The 25,513-nt window shown below is 37.8% G+C and overlaps 2 protein-coding genes and 1 pseudogene across 2 annotated transcripts; 1 reads left to right on the top strand and 2 right to left on the bottom strand.

Annotated features, from left to right (window-relative positions):
* Nucleotides 1-4,455: 4,455 nt before the first annotated feature.
* LOC116289237 (protein spinster homolog 1) lies at nt 4,456-8,288 on the bottom strand. The gene is made up of 6 exons (XM_031696130.2): nt 7,984-8,288; nt 6,896-7,171; nt 6,733-6,787; nt 5,934-6,140; nt 5,089-5,397; nt 4,456-4,937 (listed from the first exon to the last, which is right to left on the bottom strand). The coding sequence occupies exons 1-6, from the start codon at nt 8,235-8,237 to the stop codon at nt 4,518-4,520; spliced, it is 1,521 nt and encodes a 506-aa protein (XP_031551990.1). The 5' UTR covers nt 8,238-8,288; the 3' UTR covers nt 4,456-4,517.
* Nucleotides 8,289-8,990: 702 nt separating this feature from the next.
* Nucleotides 8,991-20,209, top strand: LOC116289130 (uncharacterized). The gene is made up of 13 exons (XM_089033383.1): nt 8,991-9,156; nt 10,778-11,374; nt 11,759-12,136; nt 12,304-12,597; nt 13,571-13,732; nt 13,813-14,059; nt 14,235-14,722; nt 15,880-16,074; nt 16,214-16,561; nt 16,639-17,478; nt 17,569-18,345; nt 18,554-18,784; nt 18,996-20,209. Exons 1-13 carry the CDS (start codon nt 9,120-9,122, stop codon nt 20,207-20,209), a joined length of 5,808 nt encoding a protein of 1,935 aa, XP_088889509.1. The 5' UTR covers nt 8,991-9,119.
* A 2,193-nt stretch (nt 20,210-22,402) lies between these two features.
* The window catches only part of LOC148910105 (uncharacterized), a 4,277-nt pseudogene continuing 1,166 nt past the window's right edge, over nt 22,403-25,513 (bottom strand).

Genomic DNA, 25,513 nt, shown 5'->3' with positions numbered 1-25,513 from the left:
CGTGACTACTCGCGCCAATGCAAATACTACAAAGGATTAACTTCTTTCCTGAGTAGTTCAAATTCACGGACATGCCCGTGACATCAACCCAAGATGCCTGGTTGTATTTTTTCTCGCCTGTGTAAGTCGTATAAACACAATCTACTCCAGCTACGTAGGGGTTGTTCATCGCCATATATAATAGCTCAGACCAACACCCACGACTGCTAGGCCGGCTTTTAATAAGTTATGGTCATATTCCTCTTCTTTTTTAGGCGCTCGGTATACTTCTTTTGTTGGCTGCACTTTCTTAGGTGGTTGCGTATGGTGCACTTTTTTAGGCTGTTCAACAAAGTGCCTTCTAAGAGTGTCAGAGTTCACGTCGTTCACCCCAAACTTCATATCCTTAGTAGCTCGTTGAAGTTTGTTGTTGTATCCTACTACAGAACCAGTATTTATAGATAAATTACTAGGCATTAACCAACAACCCGGGGCTACTGCATAGTCCAACCTCGCCTTAGAATTTTGTATAGCTAGTTGGTAACGCTGTACGCCCTTGCTAATGTCGCCCTCCAAGATCGAACTTTCGAATAAGATCAAGGCTTCGGCTCGCGTCTCTTCTGCGGCGCCGGTATTCCCCACTATGCTAGATCGGGTGTTTACCTGAGCTCCAAGGATAGAATACACGTAAGCTTCTATGCTGCGGTTCAAACGGGCAAGGCCGGCTTTGGTTAGTCCTTTACCTTCTGGGGGTATGAAATTAAGATATTGCTTTGTTTGCTCGTCGTTGGTAATTTTGATAATCAGTGGATTAGCTCCACCATACTTACCACCCTCGTCTTTGAACAGAGGTCCGTCTCTGACTTCCTTAGTGGTCTTGGCATTTGGTTCAAAGAAGGTGCTACTGTCGTGAGTTTCTTTGTGATACCCAGTGTTCAATCGTAAATTCAACGCGTGGACTTCCTTATCGCTTAGCTCGTGCCCACCAATCCCCCAATAAGCCCAAACGTGTCCCAGCCCATTGTTAGCGCCCGTAGTGCATCGGAAATCCTTCCCTACAACACCAAACTCCTTACAAAGTCTATCATAAGCCGGCACGCTGTATTTGTTATCTCTTGGATAAAACGTGGCATCTCCCGGCAGCGCAATAACACCCATCTCATGCAGTATTCTTCTAACCGTGAAGTGAAAATGAAACATGAATATCGAATTCTTCATCAAGTTCGCACTTACACCACAGCCGCTGGTGGCGCACCAAACCGCAAAGTTTAGTTGCTGCGGCCAATAACGCATGTTAGGACCACTTAACCATTCATGAGATTCTTTTGCAGTGGTATGAACGATGGGTACGTTTTTGAAGATATCCCGCACCTTTAACGGAAAGGAATGCTTGTTAGAGATCCGCATGTTCAACGTTAGGTCCAAGCTTGGATGCTCATCAAATGGAACCGCGGGTATCGGATAAGTACTGGTACCCAGCAATAATTCCTTTGACCAACCGGGCTCAACATGCGTAGGCTTAGGTGTGGGATGCTGCACAGGTGCTGGCGTGGGATGCTGCACAGGTGCTGGCGTGGGATGCTGCAGCTGATTGTCTATTTGCCCCACCAGCGTTGGCTGTAAGTCCGCATTGCTGTACATTCTGGAGCCTTTAAAGTAAATCCCATCAGGTCTCCTTTCGAACTTACTGGGGTCTGCATGTGGAAACATCTTCCTAAATGCTCTCCAATTCCAGTAATCCCGGTTGTCGTGATGTGGCTGCTCCTCAATATCATTCCCAAAAGCGTCGTACATTAGTATATATAATGGATGTTATACCATCAGCACCTCAGTTGTACCCAGATGTTCCCTATACTACACCTAACGAACTAAACGCCGAAAACTTTCGTCTGAATAAAGCGAACTTAATCTTGGCTTACTTGGAAGGGCAGGCAAAACACTACGAAAAAGTCCGAAAAAAGTACGTCAGAGCCCGGAGTACGCTACATAAGATTGCGATAACTTCAGGACCCATTTCTGTTGTGTTAACGGGCTCCGGCGTTGCTACTTCGCTCACTGGACCGGGAATAATCGTTGGAGTTCCTTTGGCCAGCGTTGGGGCAGGCTGTGGTATTATTTCAGCCGTTGCTACGGGCATTATGAAACAGTTGTCAAGCAAAATATCCAAGCATGACACGACAATAGCTCTGTCAAGGGCTAAAGTAAATACTATTACCGACCTTGTCTCAAAGGCTTTGCGTGACAGAAAGATAGACGACGTAGAATTCTCGCTTATTCTGGCCGAAGAAGACAAATACGAGAAACTAAAGACGGACATAAGGAATAAAAAAACAGTCGTAAAAGATCTTTCCGAGGAATCTCGCAAAAAGATCTACCAAGAAGCGAAAGAAGAGCTTCAAAGAAAGCTTGCTCAGTAAACATCTGCTTTGAAAAGAGCGTGACAGGATTCTATTTACATATCGAACGTCAGTCTAGAAAATATGCAAATTAAATATAATAATTTTCACATACATAAGCGTCCAGATGTGTCTGGCGTTCGCTCGTGATCGTGGACTTTGGAGCTGGGGAGGCCTAAAGTCCCGAGTTCGAGCCTCGCTGTAGACGCATTTGGACCGGTTGCTGTGAGTGAAAAAAAAGCCTCCCCCACCCACAGCAACCGTGGGGGGAGGGGTGGAAAGTGCGATTCAACCCCGCGATGGGGGGTTTCGCTATTGGAAAAGTCAGGGGGTGTCTCGGGACGCTGTCCGGAGTTCACCCTCTGGTGGGTCGTAAGAAAGATATATGTGTATGTACTAGAGGGCCTCTGGCGCGGGATGAAATAAGCCCCGTAAGCCCAAAATGCAAAAAACCCCACTGGGGATAGCTTGGTGTTCTGCGCGATGCATTCCCCAGTGGGGTTTCTGGCAAAATAAACGCCAGTTTTGCATTTTTATTTTCTCGGAATCCATCCTAACAGGGGGTGGTTGGGGTCTATTTCGTAAAATATTTCGTAAATTACGTCGGGGTAATAAGGAATATCCTTATCCGACAAAACATCCACTCGGCTCTGCTCATATCAGAAACCTCGGGAATAGACTTACCGGTAATTTCAGACAAAAGATAGGGAATAGCTTTGTAATATTTCCCTAGTTTTAATTTTTTCAATGTCTTCCGTAGACTTTGCGGGGTTGTCTCTTCTAAGTGGTCTATGATTTTCTTCTTTACTTCGTTGTTTAAATATACCGGTCGATAACCTTGGATATGACTCATCCAGTCTCGGAAGTATTTTATTCTTTTGTATGGGGTTTTCTTACGACCTCCATTAGCGTAATATTGCTCTCTGGTAGCATTTGGTACGGCATTACGAATATTCTTACCACACTCGTAACACTGTGCTGACGTGTCGTCTTCTATTTGCATTTTCTTACCACAACACCAGAAACCCTTGGGCTTGGGTATGTTAACTTTGGATCTTAGGCAAATTATACAGAAGTCATTGGTGAACTTTTTACATTCGTGCATCGTATATCCAACAAAATATTTTAACCTCCGTTTGCGGTTCGACAACTAGCAGCAGTAAGGACACGGCGCGCGGCTTATTCCCGCTGCCGGCGCCTTCCTTAAACCGCCTGTAAAACCCGTAAATCTTTGACATCGACCGCGAGTCCCCCTTACTGCTGCTTATATAGACCTATTAAATATTAAAAGGTCACCCAAAACTTGCGCTTTTTTTCAACAGTTCCAAATGGCGACATAATTTGCAGAGTCATGGTTATTCAAATCTAAACTATACGTTTTAATTATTTTTAGATATGAATGTTACTTATATTAAACAGTACTGATTACTTCATAGTATTCTCACAAGCGTTTAGTGTGTGCACATCAAAGTTCTTAGTTCTGGTGTAATTTCTGTATAACGAATTACGAAGAAGGTAAGTGAGCTTATGAATTTAGTGAAGGCATTCTTTGTAATAATTTTAATATATCACTTCACGTCTAGATTTTTTAATTGCTATTTGTTAACTTGTAAATGCATATCTTTATAATTTGTAATAAACTTGAAACTTGTTATTGCAAGACGAATTGTCCGTGAAGACTAAAATTGTTGCAAGTTCCACCACAGTTAATAGTATAAAAGTTATTAATTAACTAGTTTATAGTTCATTAACTATGGTGTAACAAAATTTGACCTTGGCGCGCGCGTACCCTCATAGTATCTACAACAATTTGTTATTTGTGAAAAATTTAGACAAAAGATCGTTATTTGAAATAAAGCTAACACGAAGCGATCTTTATGGTCGAGACCTCTGGATAAACTGTATAGAGACCACTGGACTGACTAAAGGAAATGTAAGATAAAACACGATTCCTGCTCATGTTGGAAATGGTCCTGGGCACTCAACCTGCTGCAACAGTGGATGGGGAACATTAATCATGAAGATGATGATGATTACTGCCCCGTAAAGTGTAAGGAAATAATCATAATTGCCAAAGAAATTGTTGTAAGTTGTTTAATAGTATATCTTCAACAGTTGCATAGCCTATCACAGTTCAATATTCTATATCATTTTGCTGCTGGAATCTTCTTTGGAGGAATCAGGCAAAAGAGGTGACGTAACATCCAAAACGTTCGTTTCGTCCGCAAGTCGTAAATCTCGCTTGAGCACAAACAACGTCAACAAGAAGAGGGCAGAGCTCAAGGCATACAAACCAGGGAACAAGATATACAGGGCATTACGTAAACCAAGCGGCTTTTTGATGATGGGCACTAATAGTGGAACGTTTCCTCCAATGATAGATATGATGAAGAGATAATAAGCCACAGATGCAGTACGTATCGTGACAGGGACCAACTCCACCACAACAGCAAGAGTTACACCCACCCACATCTCACCAATGATATTGGATGGAATAAGACTGATAAAGGCCCAGGGAGGCTTCAGAAATAGAGCTCCTGCTGCAAAAGGGGCCGCTATAATCTGCAAGTAAAACCAGAAAATTAGTAGGTAACATAAACCAATATCTTAATAACCATAAGAAAATAGTAGTTATTATATTTGACAATGGGGACACATACTCTTTTGTTTATAAAGTTATACGAGTGAACCCAATGAGTGTCATTTAGTTTACCTGACTAGCAACAAGCACCCAGATTCTTGCATAAGAACCTCTGTTCTTAACCAGTCTATCTGAGATAAACCCGCCAAAGACTACGCCAAATGATCCACCAACTAATGGAATCCAACTCATGTACTTGCCAACATCAGTGTCAGGATAATACTTGTTAAAGTAGGGCTGTGTATTATAAGCCCATACATAACCCCCAGCATTACGAATTGCACCAGCAACAAAGAGAATGATCAAGGAAGGTCGCAGAAAGGTCTTAAGCATTAGGAGCAGTTTGATCTTGAGAGCGAGAGCCTTGCTAAATCCAATGTTCTAAAATACAGAGAGAAAAAAACAAGAAATGAAATCAAACCATACCATTTAAAAAATGAACTGTTTGGTATTTAACAAAATAATTTTCTTATTATGATTCTTGTTGCATTATTTCTGGGAAATACTTGTTTTCCTCCTAGAGAATAAATCTGATGTCTTACCAAACGCCTAATAGCTTTTACCATAAGAATAATGAATACTAGTTGGCACCAGTATGTCTGCATATACATGACAGTTGATTGAATTGTCAGTTGCTAATTTAATGGTTACAGTGCTTTGTAATCACATGCACAAAATAGCATTTCAGTTTTGTTTTGGTTTCAAAGGGTTTCCATGACATTGTCAGAAAGCGCAAGGCTTTTTAAGCAGTACTTGCCAATGGAGTGACATGGAAACACCTTGACTGACATTTACCAAAACCTACTTTGTTATGATGCATGGTATTCTACAAATGCTATAGATAACATAGTAAAGTCTGAGGTTCTGATTGTTGGATTCAAGATTCTGTTCTAGGCCATTTTGACAAGTGCACCTACCTGTTTTTCAGTTTTTTCTGGTTCTTTGACAGTAAACATCATTAAAAGGCCCAAAACAAAGCCAGGAATGGCTGCAATGAAAAACACCCACCGCCATCCTTGATCATTGATGTTAGCTTTGGTGATGTAGTTGCCGAAAGCATATGCCATACTGTATCCAATATAAATGCCCCAATTATAAACTCCAAGAGCTGCTCCACGAAGAGACTTGAAATAAAATCACACAAAAAATGGTTGATAAAATCAGAAATAATTTACCACTGATGTTTAATGAAAAAAATTAAAATAGGTTAAATATTAATAAGACAAAGAAAAATACTTTGAACTATGTTAGGCCTAGGGCAAACGTCGAACTTTCCATGAACCGAACTTAATTACATCAAAGAATGCCACCTCATTATCACCTGATATCATTTGTTTTTAATGAGTTCGGCACATGGAAAGTTCGATGTTTGCCCTAGGCCTTAAACAAATATTGGAGTACGTGCATGATACTGTCTAAAATTATCAATAACCAGGAAGAAAATGATTGTATCAATTTTGATTGTTGAATATTTATGGGTCTTACTAATGATGTTGCCTAACTGAATTTTCATGCTCAGAAAAACATATGTAAAGTCTACTTCTCTAATATTTCACCCACAAACATCAAACTTTTAGTGTTCATTCCTTTCTCCACCTGTCGGCATTCTTTTGATTGTACTTGTGGCAAAGAAAATGTGCTTGGTCTTGAGCTGAGCTCAGCACATATTGCAATTTGATATTTCTAGGCATAAATATATTTATTTATCAAAAATACCTCAGGAAAATAGTCTGCAATCAAACTTGCTGCAAATGGTGTACAACCAGCCTCACTGAAAACAAAAAAAGACCACGTAATGAATAGTCAGCAGGTTTATCAGCAGGTGGCCAAAATATAAATAAATATTATAGTAATAATAATCTAGTAACATGTGACTTACCCTATCCCAAGAATAAATCTTGTAAGTAGTAAATGCCAATAATGTTTAGCAAATCCTGTCAGCAAAGTCATTGCACTCCAAAGAAGAAGGCAGACAATGAGGATGTTCTTGCGGTTAAACGTGCCAGTGAAAAGACCCAAAATAACTCCACTCAAAGTATAAATAACAATGAATACAGGTCCAGCAAGTATCTGGTACTCTTCCCCTGTGCCGTCATAATCCCAGATACATATTTGGCCAGAGAAATTTGAGTTTTGCATTCTTTTTAACCTACACCTGGTAAATGGTAGAACAATAATAAATCAATAGTTTTGATTCTACATGAGGTAAGATTTTGAATAATGTGACTCAAATTTGGTAACTGTACAAACAAAACATGTAGGCGTGCGATGTAGGCAGGGGTCATGATGCATGCCTCCCCCCCCACTCAAGCAAAACAAAAAGTACAAAAAATGTAAACAAAAATTACAATTACAATTCCTAATTTTGCTCTGTTTACAAAATAGGAGTTCCTTTCTTAAAATTCCACCAGTTTTTTCCATTTTATCCTTAATGATGAAGACAGAAGGTCAAAACGTCTATTAAGATTTTTGCAAGAATTAGAAGTTGCCTGCCTTCATAACTTATTCAACATATTCATTTGAAGTGTGCACTGAGTTCTCGAGGACCCTTCTAGTGGGAACTACATTGTTAGGAATCTTTGAACATGGGCAAGAACTACTACTATATGGCATAGGGAGCCCAACTCCACGCAGCTTGGATGATAACAGCATGGTCTGCGTAGGGGTGCTTTGGGGGAGGTGGGGAGGAAAGGGAGGTGACTAGGGAGGAGAGAAGAGCTCTCTTCCCTTCCCTCCTTGTCCTCCTCCCCAGTTCTCTTCCTTTCCTCCCCACCTCCCGCAAAGCGTCACTATACATGCTAACAACAGCTCGCTACAACAATAATAATAATAACACTTCTATATTTACTGAGGACGACGTAACAGGTAAAGCTAAGCTTTTTTTCCAACCTGGTTCTCCTAAACAACGACAACAAAAGGACAAAATAAAATTGACGTGGCCTTTGAGCGAGAAAAGCAAATACTTACGCAGTTTCGTTTTTTTCTGTATTATCTGAATTAAGATAACTTTTAACACACAGCTTTTTGACCTTCGAACCAAGAGAAGTGTTGTAAGGTAAGCAGCCTTTGTCTCCGAACTTAACTTCTCTGGCCATGGGCTGTGAGGTTACAGCAAGAGCGTATCTATCAAGCTGATTTAATAAATAAGCACCTAGAAGCAGTACAAGCACATAGACTGGGTAAAAACCAGCCTTGGATAACGATAGCACGCCAGTACCCATGTTTTTTATGAGAGAGAACGTGTTGTGCAAGAAAACCTTGAGACACTTTCTGTACATTACATAATAATAGAAACGTCACATGATAGCAACACAGGTAGCCCATCATCCACTGTTTTTCCGTACCCTCCACGCACTGTTTATTCGGAGTTCACTTCATTTTCGCGATTTCATTCTCTTAAATCATTTATAATTGGTTTCCAAATTCGAACGCAAATTCCCTTAACAAGCCAAAAATAGATAATAAATTTGCACTTTAATTTCGCTATTTTTTCAAAATCGGGAATTTAGATAAACATTTTACTACGTCACTTTAATTCAGCATTCTCCAAATTCCAATGTTTTTACAAAAATATTTATTTATTTATTGTTGTCTTTTTGAAAATGATATATAATAGATATTTATCTTTTATTGAAAAGGAAAAATTAAACAACTGCATCAACTTTTTCATACCGTACTCTACCGCACCGCCCCCAGAGAATTGTTTGCATTCCAACTATGTAAGGAGAAAACCTATCTTGCTTTCTACCAGACGAACTGTAATTCTCTTAACTTCTATTACCTTATTCTACTCTTCTTATCTTTCTTGATTGAAAGTGGAAAAAGAGTTTTCCTAAGGAAATTAATTCAGGCTCTAAAGTACTATGAAATTATATTTAAGCTTTGATTTTATGCATATCTTTTCTGATGATATTCTAAGTTCTCTCTAGATGGTTGATTTTAATCCGGTGTTGTTCAAGACGCAGATAGTTTTTACCGAAATCAACTACTAACAATAGCAACGATGTCAAAGTTATGCTAAAACTTTTGGAATTGTTTCTCAATCACTTGGAGCATGAAGGACGAAGTCGATGATTTTTAATACTCTTTTTATGAAGTAGAATATGAAGGCTTTAGCGGTATATTTGCTAGTGATTTTGGGTAAGCGTTTGGTTCTTTTGTAGCTGCTATCGTTGTGTTTGCTGTATGTTAGCTTAAAACATATAAATGATCTACCCTAGTTTCCCTAATTTCATTTAGATTTTCTTTACGCCAACGGATTTTTCTTTCAGGTAAACTACTATCAAACGATAAGCTAGTGTGACTTTACCTGATCGATTGAATGATCGCTTATTATAATGGTTTTATCGGTTCGAAGTTCTTCTCGAGTTCGAGCGCTTTGGTTAACCGATCTTAATGTTTGTTTTATCAAAGATAGCATTTTAACTTTTTATTACCGATGATGAATCAAACTTCGTTTGCAGAAGAATCGATATGTTGATTGATAATCTATACGATCCTAACTGTTTAAGAATATTGTTTTTTTACTGGCAAACTAATGGTGTACGCACATTGACGTCTGAATATGAGAGACTAGATGATTTAGATAGACTACTTTACAGTTGACTCATATTGATTTCATTAGATAACATTACTCAAGTAAGGCATGAAAGTTATAAAAACAGTTATGAATAATGCTCGTTGAAAATTGCTCATGTTATGTTTCCTGTTTGTGCGTAAAGTGCATGCATACCATACAAACAGACCAGTTAATAACCAGTGTAATTATATAACAGCAATCTGTTTATTACACAATTTAGTTAGCCCATTAACTATTCATTAAAAGATGGAAAGAGATACATAACATCGACACGTATTTGTTTGGCATAAAATATTTTTTGCAGTATTATTGGAAAATTATAATATTTAAATTAACTTCTGTATGATGTCACTCTCTCTCTATATATATATGGCAACAATAATTCACTCACAAGCTGCTTTATCCATTCATTCTTTTTATAAAGTCTGCTACTGTAGGAAATCTTCTGAAACCAAATTTGGCTCAAAATAACGACCAGTCGATCATTAGACAATATCTGGTCAGAATTGGAACTTGTCTGGACAAATCTTTGCCTTGCCACTCATTTGGAATATTGACCAGTGGGCCTTAGCTTAGTATGACAAAGCTAACAAAGGTTTACATTTTCATTCATAGATGCATACTCTTCAGTGCGCCAGCACCTAAATAATGAAAACACTCACCATAAATGTATACTTTTGGAAACAGTGTTTAGGTCTTCTCTTGTGCATGACATAAAACAATACTTTTGAAAATGCTGGTGTCACAAGGTGTGTTCCTATCTGATCTGTTTTAGTATAGGAAGATGATGGTTGTTTGTGTGCGGGTTGGATAGGATTCGTTGATAAAAGTGTGCGCTTAATAATATTGAATGTGTGACTGTGGACAGGGTCTAAAACTAATTTGGCCAATGATCAAATTCCATTATTTTAAGCCCTGCAAATGCATTTTTTTTCTACATTCAGTCTATCACTTAACCTTTTCAGCCTTTCACAACCCTATGTACTGCATACTTTAGTCTTTCTTGCCACCTCTGTATTTGGCAACTATTTCATGCAGCTTCAATTATTCCTTGCACTTAGTAAGATGATATGATGTTAGTATTAGTTGACAATCTATTCATTTGTTATTTTACAGAATGCATGTGTATTGTAATAATATGTTAGTACTGGTTGACAATCCTATTCATTTGTTATTTTATAGAATACATGTGTATTGGCCATTTGGAGGCAGGAGATACATTTTTCTTCAATGAAACATCATTCATGCAAGTGACAACTGCAACCATTCCTCTTAAACAAGGATTTGACCTTACCTTCAGGACATGTCAAGGTGGTGCTTTATTGTATCAAGGAGGAGATGGAGATGATTATGTTTTATTACGAGTCAGTCCAGGCACTGTAAACAATAACATATCTGTCAGCCCACCCCATTTTACCCCAAGTCGCTTGACACTACAATGGAAGGTTCATGGAGTTGAAGGCTCAGTTCATGCTGGCAATGAACTTGATAAAAACTACATAAATACAGTGAGTTTTGATCCAGGCAGCTCATCAGTGAATGCAACCATAAAAATAGTTGGACCAAACATTTACTCTGCAGTAGTGCCTAAAGATATATTAAACTTTACGAGAAGTGGACCCATGTATGCTGGTGGTAACTTCAGTAATACTAGTTCAATTAAGGGATTTGTTGGCTGTATTGAGAGTGGAAGAAATATTCATCTTGTTATGTCACAAGGAGCAACAAATGTGCAAGCAGGGTGTCCACTGGATTCTCAAGCAGGCTGCACTAGGAAAAGTGAGTGCTATGAAAATTATATAAAGTATCAAGTTATTCTTATTTATAAATGAGTAGTAGATACACAAAAGCTGTTTAGTCCACATGAATTTTGTTCCTTGTTGTCTTTAAATTACTTTGGTTTTCCATATTCTGTGAACTCTGTAGTTTCAAGCTGCATGCTGAAATTTGGTTTATCGCTGCTGTCAATCAAAACTAATCAGTTGGTACCTTTTATGTTCTCGGCTGGCAGCACTACAAATCCAATTCATGACAAGCCCTTTGAAACGTCCGAGTTAGCAGAATATCAAAAAAGCAGTAATCAGTATGTTTTTTGTTATTCTAGCACAGTCAAAGTACCAGTGTGTTATTATTGACTAATTGATCTAAAAATTAATTCTGCAGAATGTGATTCTGGTTTCACTGGATATTACTGTGAAGTGAACATCAATGAATGTAGTGGAAATCCTTGTCATTCATTCAGTACTTGTGTTGATGGCATCAATTCTTATATATGCATCTGTGGATCACAGTGGACTGGGAAGAACTGTGACACATTTCTTGGTTCACTTTGTGATGCCAAACCATGTAAGAATGGAGGAGTGTGTAAGGAATCATTTGACAGGAACAACTACACATGTACATGCCCTGCAGGATGGACAGGAAGGAACTGTGATTCGTCATTTAATCCTTGTGATTTGTCACCTTGTTTTAATGATGGTACATGCTACAGGGACAACAGCAATACCAGTAGTAATGGTTTCAAATGCACTTGTAAAAAGGGTAAGTACTTACAGTAGCTCTAATAATTTCCATGTTGTAATTATGATTTCTCATAAAATCATACCTTTTTAGTAAGGAATATGTTCCAAATATTAGTCTATCCTTGGTTTTAACAGGTTTTGTCATTGAGTATTCATATATATGTGTATAATTGATTGTGTTTTCAGGGTTCACAGGCATCAAGTGTGAGACTAACATCAATGATTGTGCCTCTCTTCCATGTGCTAATGGAAAGTGTGTTGATGGTGTTAATAACTTCACCTGTAACTGCACGGGATCTGGCTACACAGGCCCAACATGTTCTGACAACATCAATGAATGTACCTCCTCACCGTGTCTGAATAATGCAACGTGTCATGACTATATTGGTACTTATGCCTGTAGATGTGTGAGAGGCTTTGATGGGAAACACTGCGAAAACAACATTGATGAGTGCAGTCCAAATCCTTGTGTTAATGGAGGTAATTATATCATATGAACAAAGTCTAGGGCCCCATCCACACTATGCCGGATAAATTTGAATCTGAATTTTTATTTATTTGGTTAGGCCTACCGTCCACACTAGTCTGGGCGAATCCGGAACAATTCTTTGCCGAAAACGAATTTTTTCGAATACGGTCTCCAGAGTGGAACAATTTAAAAACGTCGGCTAGCTGTATTAGTGTGGACGGAGAACATTTTGTACCTGAAATTTTTCGAATACAATGACATCATGATTAATTGCCATGGAAACATGACGGAAAGGCTAAAAATTCGCCACTTGCTCAATTTCAGCTTCGATGCACATGCTCAGATGTGCAATCAAGCGTTTTTGCGGCCTCTGTTCGGACTAGTGTGGACAAGAAGCATTTTATCCGTTTTCGTGTGTGGACGGAAAACTTTTTTTTCAGTTTCAGTGTGAAAGTTGCAGATTCAAATTTATTGGGCATAGTGTGGATGTGGCCTAGATTTTGTAGCAAAAGAATAGCTAGCATCTCCTAATAACCTTTGAACTAGGTGAAGAATTTTGCTTTTTACACCACAAATCTATAATTTCTCATGCACAGATTGGCTATTTTTTATGTCCAATAAGAGGACAGACAAATAAGCTGATGTCAACGAGTGCTCGCTTTTTCCCATGGTTGTTTTGATAACCAAAAAAACGACAAAAAATCTGTGTCAATTATTTTTTGTGGTAAAAAACAAATTGAGTTCCTAGCTTTTCAGTAGTGTGTACTCTTATTGAACATGGAATGGCGTCAGCATATAAACCAAACTTTGCAGTGAAACCACTTGCCACGCTTGTGGTTGCACTTGAGTTTGTATCATATGCTGATGCCATTCCATGTTTGATAAGAGTGCGGACCATTGAAAAAGAGCTTAATTTGCTAATTTCAATAGGATGGATTATAAAATGATTTGAAAAACTTGCTCTATGATTGCTGTTCTTTTCAGGTACTTGTACAGACAAGATTGATCGCTTTAATTGTGCTTGTCCTGCCGGTTTTAATGATACAAGATGTGAAAACAACATTGATGAATGTGTTAACAACAACTGTAATCCTAACCAATACTGTTTTGATCAAATCAACCATTACTTATGTGTCTGTAAACCAGGTGAGTCCAAAACTATAATTGATTAAAAGATTATTTGTCTGAGCAAACTTGATCATGCATCACTGATCATCTTTCATCAGGTTTCACTGGAAGCAACTGCTCAGTAGATATTGTAGAGTGCTTGAGTAATCCATGCAAGAATAATGGCACCTGTAATGAAGGTGTTAATGGTTACACCTGCTCCTGTTTACCAAGGTTTAATGGCACATATTGTGAGTTGGACACCATTAATGACTGTACATCTCAACCATGTTTGAACAATGGTACTTGCATAGATGGAGTGGCTGATTTTAACTGCAATTGTTCAAGAGGATTCCATGGCAAAAGGTAATGACATCTAGAATATATATATGAAAACAAAACATGCTGAACTCCAGATTAAAATTCACTTTAAATGCATGTGATAATGTTTTCACAAATTGTGATATCCAGTTGCTGGAATGTTCATTATTAACAAATCCATGAATTTGTATTTAATATATTACTTGTGTTTTGTTTGTAGATGTGAGTTGGATGTTTGTTATCCCAATCCATGTGAGAACAACGGAACATGTAGATTATCTCTGGTCAATAATTATGACTTCAATTGTACATGTCAACAAGGCTTTACAGGACATAACTGCTCCATAAACATTGATGACTGTCAGTCAAACACATGTGTGCAAAATGCAACCTGTATTGATGGAATCAATAACTACACCTGTCAATGCCCATCTGGTTACCATGGTGATTTCTGCCAGATTGAAATTGATGAATGTGCCTCCAACCCGTGTAAGAATAATGCAACATGTTCTAATGAGATTGGTTATTACAAGTGTCACTGTCTGAGTGGTTTTAATGGTACACAATGTGAGATCAACATAGATGACTGTCCATCACATGGATGTAATAATGGGACATGTGTAGATGGTGTTAACAATTATACCTGCATATGCAACAAAGGATTTCAAGGAGAATTCTGTGATAGAGACATAGATGAGTGTCTCAATAGTGAGTATGATGCAATATACTTATGATATATAGTTGTCTCCCCCAAACCACAGGGAGCCCACAGCAACAATGTTTGGAATGAAATCTATCAGGTGTTTAACTATTGCTGATTAACACATTTAAAAAAGCACAAGCATTCAGGTTCTCATACTGAGATGCTGCATAGCATTAATTTTTTAAGCAATTTTATTCGAGGGTCCAATTTGAGTTTCATTCCTTGTCCTTATATTCAACATGTAGGTTATAATGCTTATCACATACGGGGCAAAATTATTCTATGCTGATTGGCTAATGAAGGAGGGCTTATTTTTTCAGTAATTCGCATGGCCGTATAACTAGATTATGATTGGTAGTTCAGTTTCCTAGCAACGCTTTCAAACTGTAAACTTTTCTTTTTTGCAAGACAAAATGGTTTCCATTTTGCATTGGCAGATGAAGAGACCACAAGAAATCTAAAACATTGTTGTTTGGATAAATGTTTTCCGTAAATGGGCCTCTTAAAGAACACTCAAGTAGTCCCAAATGTGTACAATTTAACTAGCTCCAAATGTAACTTTGAATGCCATTGCTGGAAATAATTCAGCACAATCATCTTGGTCTGGATTTAATGAGTCAAAATGCCACTTGAATCAGCTGCTTCTTTTGGATTCTGATTCAGATTAAGAATTTTGTTGGTAGGAATCTAGTTGTATGCATATTTTTATAGGTTTTGTCTTGATATTCAGTTGCTGTTCTGTCGGTTGAAGCATTTTCCCCCAAGATTTAACATTTCATTCAATTCAGTGAGATCCAAAGGAAACTTGCCAAATAATTATTGTTTAAACTCAGTAATCAATGATATTCTTCTACGGGAGAAAACCTTTGAAGTACTATTATTGCCCAATAAGTTTCAAAGAAGAGAGCACATGTAATGAAGAAACATGTTTGAATTCTGAAAAGAATCAGAAGAACGGAATCCCTAGCCAAAACAGAAATAATACCTTCTCAATAGAAGTTCAATGTTGATAATTTTGAATTATCACTCCTGCAAGGGGCTCTTCCATTAGTTCACCCCACATGGTAACAGGTGGTTTTGGTACATGTCAGTTTTTATATACATGCACACTACCAAGTGCTTTATTCGATGTTTTCTTTTCACATACTTATTTCTTCCTTAGATGCATCTTGTATGAATGGAGGAACATGTCAGAACACCATTGGCTCATATCATTGTGCTTGTAATGAGTTTACTAATGGCACCCACTGTGAACTGGACATTGATGAGTGTGAGAAGAAGACTATTTGTAACACAGGACTGTGTAGTAACTACATCTACACTGGATACAGGTGCTATTGTGATTATGGATGGACAGGTAAGAACTGACCTTGAAAGGTCAAATGACTATTGTTTTCTTTTCTTATCACAGTATTATATAAATGTGATTTTCAATTTTTATTTCTCAATTGCAAAATAGGCAATTTATTTTTCCTCTGTTGAATTATTGATTTCAGGTAAAAACTGTTACCTGAACATTGATGACTGTGCTCTAAACAGAGATCCTTGCAAAAATGGTGGAATATGTGTTGATCGGATCAATAAGTACACATGTGTATGTACCTCAGGATGGGAAGGAAAAGACTGTGATCAAGATATAGATGAGTGTGCATTAGGATACTGTAAGAATGGTGCTACGTGTAATAATGGGAATGGTACTTACGACTGTACATGTGTACCTGGATATACAGACAACAACTGTTCTACAGACATCAATGAATGTGCCAGCAACCCTTGCTACAATGGAGCCACTTGTAATGACCATGTTAATTACTTCAACTGTACATGTGTTCCTGGCTACACAGGTGAGTTAACTGTTAGAGAAGTGGTTTTAAATTATTAGAATACATAGTTTAACATGTCATAATGTTTCACTCTGCAGGGTACAACTGTTCCATAGAAATAGATGAATGTGCCTCTGATCCTTGTCAAAACAACGCTACATGTAATGATTTAATCAATGAGTTCAACTGCTCTTGTCCAGCTAATTATACTGGTCGTCTTTGTGAGTACCCAGTTTCTCGCTGTCGGCCCAACAACCCTTGTCTTAACAATGGCACATGTTTGGATCAAGGTCTTGATAACTACACCTGTAGCTGCATACCAGGATTTGGTGGGAAGAATTGTGAAAACAGTACGACTATCAGCATGAATGGCTCTTCTTACATGGCATTCGATGTTGGTAAAAGTATCCTAACTATATCATTACAGTTCAGGACTACTTTGAAATATGGAGTCTTGGCAATTGACTCTGGAGGGAAACTCTTGATACAGTTAAAAGGAGAAGGATTGTTAGTGACTTTTGACAGTGAAAGCTGTACTGTTGGCTCTAATGCAAACCTAACAGATGGACATTGGCATCAAGTCCTTGTTAACCTGACAAGTACATCTATTCAAATAAACATAGACAACTCTTCTTGTAGTGATTGTACAAAGACGATGAGCCGTTCATCCAATGATGTCTTGTCAAAGCTGTTTATTGGTGGACTAACCAACATAGGAAATATGAAGCTGTTGATTGGCTGTATTCGTGCAGTTGAGGTTGATGGACTGACAGTAATCCCAACACAGAGTGATGTAAAACTTGTTAATGTCACCAGTGGGTGTCCACGTGTACCAGTATGCCAGCCTAATCCATGTGTTAACGGAAGATGCATCGATGAATGGCTTGATTACAAATGTGAATGTAACAGGCCATGGACTGGTGACCAGTGTAATAAAAGTAAGTTTATCTATTCAAAAATTATTCTTTCTTGCACGAGATTAGGTGCTCAAGATGAGTAAAGCTAAAATTGTATTATTTTTCCACCAGCCTTCATCGCAGGAACATTTGGTGCACAGACAACACTTAACAATGCTGCTCAAAGAAGAAGAAGAAGGTCACTGGTACAGTCCAATCTTAACACAAGCTACGCCAAGTTTGCGACTCCTACAACATTCGGCATGTTGAGCGAGCTGTCTTTCTTCATAAGAACAAGAGAGAATAGTGGTTTGATAGCTTTTTTTACTGGGGCTTCAGGCCACATTACGGTGATCCTTTCTAACGGCTCTATATCAGTACAGTCTACTAAAGGGGGCTCCAAGAACTTGTTAACTCTCAACCCAAAGGTCAATGATGGACAATATCACTTTATTTCCATAAATGTTAATGAGTCTAAGGTTGATAATGTAACTGCATCTGGTATGACTTTACATTCGTCTATTGATTTGTCAAGTACATACCTTGGTGGACTTAAAAATTGGTTAGAGTTCTCAGAAGATGTTGTCATGACAAGGAAAGGTTTGCGTGGTTGCATTCAAGACATGCGTCTTAACAACAAGCTCTTCTTGTTTTTCAAAGACCCTACATCTCTAGACAGTTACCAACTTGTTGAGAATCAAGGGTTGGGTAAGGGCTGTCCAGGAGAGAATATGTGTGCTTCTTTTCCTTGTGGAGGCAAAGGAAGATGTGAAGATACTTGGAATGATTTTAAGTGTTACTGTAATCGATTTTATGGTGGAAGAAACTGTTCACTTTATGGCTGCTCACTGGTACAACCATGTGATGGAGGAAGCAAATGCATGGATATTGATAATGGACAGTTTGAGTGTAAGTATGATAGTTAAAAAGGATGTGATTGGGTGAGGGAACTTTTATGTACTTGTTAATAAGTTCAGAAAAGCTTAATGCACAAGTAAAACTCAATTATAATACATTCTACATTTAAAGAACAAGAACGGAATCCTAACTTGAACATCTTTAGTACCCGGGTTCCAGAATCTCTGTATTCATAAAGCCACATTTTCTTATTTCACAGGTGTCAGTCCTGCTACATTTAATGCAAGCCTCAGCAAAGCCAAGTTTACATTGGTTTCTAATTCCCACTTGACTCTTAAGCCACACTTCTCGTTTAGCCTGAGAACCCGTCAGAATCATGGAACAATATTCACTGCATCGCAAAATAACCAGAAGCTAATAGTCAGAATAGACAATGGCACTCTAAATGTAACGTATGATCTTGAGAGCGCATCAGGAAATATCTTATCAGGTAAATACATTAATATGTGTTGAAAAATTTTTTATCTCAAAACATTTCTTGGGTAGCCTGCATTGCATCTGGGCTACTCCTGGGGAGAACCTTTTTGTACAGAAACTTTTTCAACCATGAAGATTTGTGACCTATCAACACCTGATCACATAGCAAATAGCTAGATCTTTTTGATTTGACTGTCATTATTCTGTATATTTAATCTTTACAGCGAAGGCTATAAACAATGGTAATTGGCACAAAGTAATGGTCAATCTATCAAATTCAGCTAAGCTGGAGATCGATGGAACAGTGGAATACTTTTCAGAACCACCATTAACTGAACAGGCTCTTCAAAACCTTCTTAATATGACATCTCTTTATATTGGATCTGACACACAAATGCCTTTCAAAGGTTGTCTTGACAACCTGCGAGTAGGTGGGGCTTTGCTGCCATTCAAACAGTACTACAACTCAAGTTACAATGTCAGTCATGTAACACCATTGAAGCCTCATTTTGATGCGGAAATGACTGGTGTTTCTCTTGGTTGTCAAAGTGATGCTGTATGTAGGTTCCAACCCTGTACTCGTGGCAATTGCTCAGATGTTTGGGATGCTTTTAAGTGCACTTGCCCAGAAGGATATGCAGGACTAAAGTGCAATAATACAGCTAACGTGACATGTGCCCACCAACCATGTTTTAATAATGCTACATGTTCCAACAACATGACAGCACATTTGGAAAGCAGTTTCCAAATCAGTGATTTTGGTAAAGACAGGTTTGTGTGTCAGTGCCCAGCAGGATATCAGGGAAGACAGTGCAAGGAAGTAACAGATGAATGTTCACCATCACCTTGTCTGAATGGAGGCAACTGTACAGACCTTCATCTCAACTACAGTTGTTCTTGTGTTACTGGCTATACTGGCAGAAATTGTGAGATCAACATTAATGATTGTGTTGGAAATAACTGTACAAACAATGCAACATGTGTTGACGGTGTGAATAAGTACACATGTAACTGTACCGAAGGATTTAATGGCACACTCTGTCAACATGATATCAATGAGTGTGACCTAAAAGTATGTTACAAACTTGGTTCAAATAACTGTACTAACACTGTAGGATCATATGAATGCAAATGTAAAGAAGGTTATTATGGAAGAAATTGTGCATATAATGCTACCGAGTGGTGCATGATAGGAAAGCCCTGTCGCCATGGAAATTGCAGTGGAAACTCTACTGGATTTTATTGTTCTTGTTTTCATGGGTGGGAAGGAATGACATGTACTGAGGATATCCGTGAGTGTGCAAGTAGTCCATGCAAAAATAATGGCACCTGCATAGATAGTCACACTCCAAATCAATCATTCTTCCCTGGTTATCATTGTAAATGCACAGTTAATTACACTGGACAGGACTGTGACAAGCTGGTTGAACCCTTGTGATACATCTCCATGTGTCAATGGCACATGCAGTAGGATATCCTACAATAAATATCATTGCAACTGTACTGAAGGCTTTGGAAACATGAATTGCAGTGGTTTACGGAAATACTGTCAGCCGAACCCTGTAAAAACAATGCACTGTGTGAGCCTTTAATGGATGACTACAATTGCCAATGTGAAGAGAAATACATAGGGAAGAACTGCAGTGAGTTTAAAGACAAATGTGACTCCAATCCATGTATGAATGGAGGAACTGCCGAAGTCTATCATCAGGTTACAATTGTTCTTGTGACCTCGGTTTACAGGTGCAAACTGCCAGAACAAAGTTGATTATTGTAAAGATATCAAATGTCAACACCAAGGTACCTGTATCTCCGAGTTTGGAAATTTCACATGTAATTGTACTGATAAGTATGTAGGAAGGTTTTGTGAAGTTCCTAAAGTTACTGAACCCTTGACACACAAAGCAGAAGAGCCTATAGGACTACTTATTGGAGTGATAGCTGCGTGTATACTTCTCATTCTTTTAATTTTAATTTAGTAGTATTGTATAAAAACACGAGCAGGCAATGGTACCTATAGTCCAAGCAAACAACTGAAATGGATGGAGGAAGAGTAGAGTTGAACTCAGTGTTGAAAACCACCCAATCAGGAGCGGCTTATTTAATATACTAGACATATGTCGGCATAACAAGCAAAATTAATATTATCAGGGTTTGTGATATCAAAGTTTTTAAAAACCATGTTTTTAAAGAAGAACACATACTGTAATATGCATTGTCATTGTCAGCCACAAAAACTGCTTAATGCATGCTAATATGGATCATACGCATACCAGTAATTAGACATTCCCTGTCTTATAAGATAGTGAAAAGGAAGCCAAACACAGTTTCCTATACAGGCTTGTGTTGCCCTTTTGCAGAAACATGTAGCAAGCAATTTGCTTTTTTGATTGAAGGTTGGCATCAGATATTTATTTCTACTCTATTTATGATTTTTTAAATCGAAAACTAAGAATTTATTTTCCATGTAGCATACTAATATAAGATGCTATATTCACGTTTTAATACCTACATTCATTGATTATCCAGTAATATCATTGTTTTCGTTTTTACTTTTTTTTTACAGAAATTAATTCAGACCCAATAAAATTTAGTTTTTATGGCAAGTGCATCTATTGCAGGGCCCAGTAGTTCAAAGCCCGATTAGTGCTTATCCTGGGTTAACTCTTAATAAAGACCTATAGAGTTAATCCTGGATTAGCGCTAATCGAGCTTTGAACAACCTGGCCCAGGTCTATAAATCTTGAATCCTGTCCAAGCATTCAGTATTCTGCACTCTGGTTGGCTGAGCTACTACGTGGTCTATCGTGATATAGACCACACTAGTATGGAAAATTTGCTGGTTTCGAAACCCCCCTCCCCCCCCCCCCCCCAAAAAAGAACAAAAAAAGCAGTAAGGCCCATGTTTTGAAGCTAATTTCAAAACAAGTTGGTTTAGACTAAAATGATTAGACCTCTCACCCTCATGGTTCTGTAACCCTCATGGCCTATTGTGGCTGTGAATCTAATTGTTTAAATAGCTTTTTGCAAGATGTTTGACACCCCACCCTTTTTAAGATAGAAAGAAGTATGGCTCCAAATGCCCACTTGTGAGTGCTCAGTTCCAAAACCATGGTTTTTAGATTATGATTAATTTACTATTAATTCATTTATCTTCAAGGCCCAAATTAAGTTATTTTCTTAAATTCTTAAGGCAAAAGAGTAAATACTTTATAATTTTATGTGATAAGAAATTTAAAAAGTGTATAAAGTAACACTGTACAATTAAGTACACTGCTGCTTCTATTTTATCAGATATCAGTGAAATGTGTTCTATATAACAAATGTTTTTAGGATGTTAGTTTCATGCTTGTATCAAAAAGCAGTTTGAGAAAGTGATAATATCCAACCATTAAAAAATAAATAAAATTTGATTGAAACATGGTGACATAGTAAGTAACCTGCATTCGAGAGGCTCCCTCTCTCTCTCATACAGTCTGCATCTTGAGCCAAAAACAAGATTGAGGGAAATGTAATGGTCAAAGATGGACTAAATTAATGTACAATATGAATAATTCATTTAGGAAAATAGAGGAAAAAAAAGAAGCAATTTTTAATAAAAAATAATTGAAAAAACAAAAAAACAAATGAATTGCAGAAAGGATGATTTATTCATGTATTGACCCCAATGATATACTAACTGAAAGAAAATGAGCGACTGTGTTGAACACAAAGATCACTGCACATAGAAATACCTCTCGTACTCAAGCCATATATTATGATAATAGCCGAGTATAAACTAGTTATGGAATCCATGATGCTCTCTATTTGCTGGTGGAACTACAGTAACTGGTGCATGGGAATGCTGAACACAGTAATCACTAACACTACCCATGAGAGTACGTCGTATAGAACCTTGACCACGACAACCCATAATTAAATGATCAGCATCTTTCTCTTCAGCAAATTTACATATCACTTCAGGAGGGTTACCAATCTGAGTGAAAAGCTTGCAATTGTACTGAAAAAAATTTACAATACATTCGTGAATAATAGAAAATAAAATAATATTCAACAATATAACCTTCACAAGGGACTGTTCAGGGGGGGGGGGGTGGGATTTGTTTGGTAACCGATTAAAATCTGACCCTGCTCCATTGTTGAATAAAAAATATTTTCCACATTTATTACAAACGGCTGTGGACTCTAATTCTTTTGTGTGTCCCCCCCCCTTTGAGCTTGTTTTGTTAAGACCCCCTCTAAAATCCTACTGGCCCCCACCTCTTTAAAAAACAAAGGTACTTAATGTAATGTGAGAATATACAATTAAAAATAGTGACCTACCTTGAGCTTTTTTGCACTTCTCTTCAAAAGTAGAGAGAGAGTAACTTCTTTGAATCTTCTGTACATCTTTCTATCCACTTATCCCAGCTTTCAACTGTAGCTAATCCATCTAAAAGAAATAAAAACCAAAATAAATCCTTATTGTAAGTTAGAATCAAAATAAACAAGCAGAAAGGGTTGACAATAATTAAGAAGCAATACAACTCTCTGAAATTAGTTTTTTGAGTCATTGCAGTGGGTTTTATGTAGTGTTTTAAAAAACGAGTAGGAGTGTTTTATCAGGTATAAAAGCACTTTGCTATGCCTCGTGCTTTTATACCTGACAAAACACAATCTATGAGTTTTTTGAACCGCTTAAGACACTCTTGAAACAATTTATAAGATTTTGGTTCAACTGGAGCCACCATACACGTCACGAACATGGATTTTTATATTTGATAGAGATTTGACATCACGGGCATGTGCAACCAGATTCAATAGATATTGCGTGCCAAGGCACAATAGTCGAATATTTTTAGGGTTGACTATGACTCTAAGTTTTCATCTAAACTTGGATGCATGCTTCATTCCTGATGAAGTGATTCTCATAGCTTATGACTTATTAATGAGTGTTTTAAGTCCATATCTCACAACTGTTTAATATATTTCATCACAGGAATGGAGTCCTTTACATAATTCTACTCTCATAATAAAATGGCCTTAGTTTAATTTACATTGAAATTGAACGTTTGAAATTTAAAATTTATCTTTATAACACAAACTTGTACTGGTGGGGTTGGGGGGGTATCCAGGGGGTGTACCAGACACCCCTCAATGCTGTAATTACTCTTGTGTTTTTTATTTTACTCATGTTTTTTTGGTATGCAATAGATCCAGGAATGAGAGGCAAAGTGAGCCCCGGCTCAGACTGGATCATATGTGAGTTAAGTTTATTTCACGATCACACTTCACAACAACATGAGGGTTTTCTCCAGGTCTTCCTGTTTCCAATAAACATGTGAGTTGAGCGTTGTATATTGTAAATATAGAACGCAGTGGTAGTGCGTGTGAAGGGAACCTCACGGAAGAGCCCTGTACAGGGAGTATTGCTTGTAAAATATAAGAATTGGACACAGAAAATCTTCATAATTAATGGAACCTCTGACTAACAAAAATAAAGGGGGATGCAACCCATTTGCCTTGGGCTCCACCCTAAATTAGCCCACGAGCACTGCCTTCCAACTCTCATGTAATTAATGTAATTCTTTGTTTGCACATTACGTCAGAGCGTCGCGCGGCCATGTTGGTACCATTTAACACAAAAGATTTCTCATTAGCATCCATTGTTAACGGCACAACATGGCCGCCATATTTTTGTCTTTTTTAACTCTCTTGGGAATGCTTGAAACCCATCAATAAGAGTTGATTCTATTCAATTTAATTAGGCCAGTGGAAGATGGAACTATTGGTTAAGATTTTGAAGAGGCAAGTTAACAATATACTCACAAGGAGGTAATTGAATTGACGATCAGAATATCATTAGCATGAATAAAACATCACACTGTCGCCATTCTTTAGGTGCATTTCACAATACCATATAAAATGAATAAACATTGCCACACAGGATTATCTACATTGGGGGTAATATCAATACATATAAACTTAGTTGCCTCGCAAGCCTGCTAATAGTTTATATGTTCGCGCAGAGGGATTAAAGCATTGTGCTGGAAAAGTGAAAAAAATCTCTTAAAAAACACCATTATATTTATTGTCTGTGAAAACAATTTGATATCGTTTATGCAGACATTTTCAGCTTAGAAGGCCAGACAATTTTATCGACAAGGTTGTTATACGTGTATTACGGTTCACACTCCCTTTGGCTGATGCTCACTACCATCTATAGCTACAACAACCTACCTTGCTCTCTCCGTTTGGGCATTAGCATGTTTATACAGGACGATAGTAGGAATCAAGAAAGACCAACCCAATTCTTTTGGCTAGTTCTTACAAAACCACTTTACTTCGGAGAGCGGTCGGAGTGGCTTTACGCAATCGATCATTCCATCGGAGCTGCTCGCGCGCACTATTAGGCTTGATCGTAAACTCAACGATCAAAGCAAAATATAAATAGACTCGATAGACCATTTGCTAATCAAGAAAATTGTATATGAACATCCGTTTTTTAAATTACTTTTGAGATTACAAATTTTTTTGATTAAAGAAAGGAAAATAATACCAACTTAAGGTTTAGCGTGTTTCACTTGCAAAGAATGCTGACTAAGGCGGAACGCGGGTCCATCAAGCGCGTAACGAACTTCAGCAACTAAAACATTAGAGAAAAACTTACACGAAGTTTCGACAAAAAAGGCAGTTGTCAGTTCTTCAAAGTGTCTATATAAAGGAATCAAGGATGCGGAGCCGGGACTAAAACTTGCATAGT

Source organism: Actinia tenebrosa, unplaced genomic scaffold, assembly GCF_029948245.1.
Source record: "Actinia tenebrosa isolate PJP-AT-01 unplaced genomic scaffold, QUT_ActTen_1.0 PGA_scaffold1__47_contigs__length_23844297, whole genome shotgun sequence".
NCBI lineage: Eukaryota > Metazoa > Cnidaria > Anthozoa > Actiniaria > Actiniidae > Actinia > Actinia tenebrosa.
This window is presented reverse-complemented; position numbering and strand designations above follow the sequence as displayed.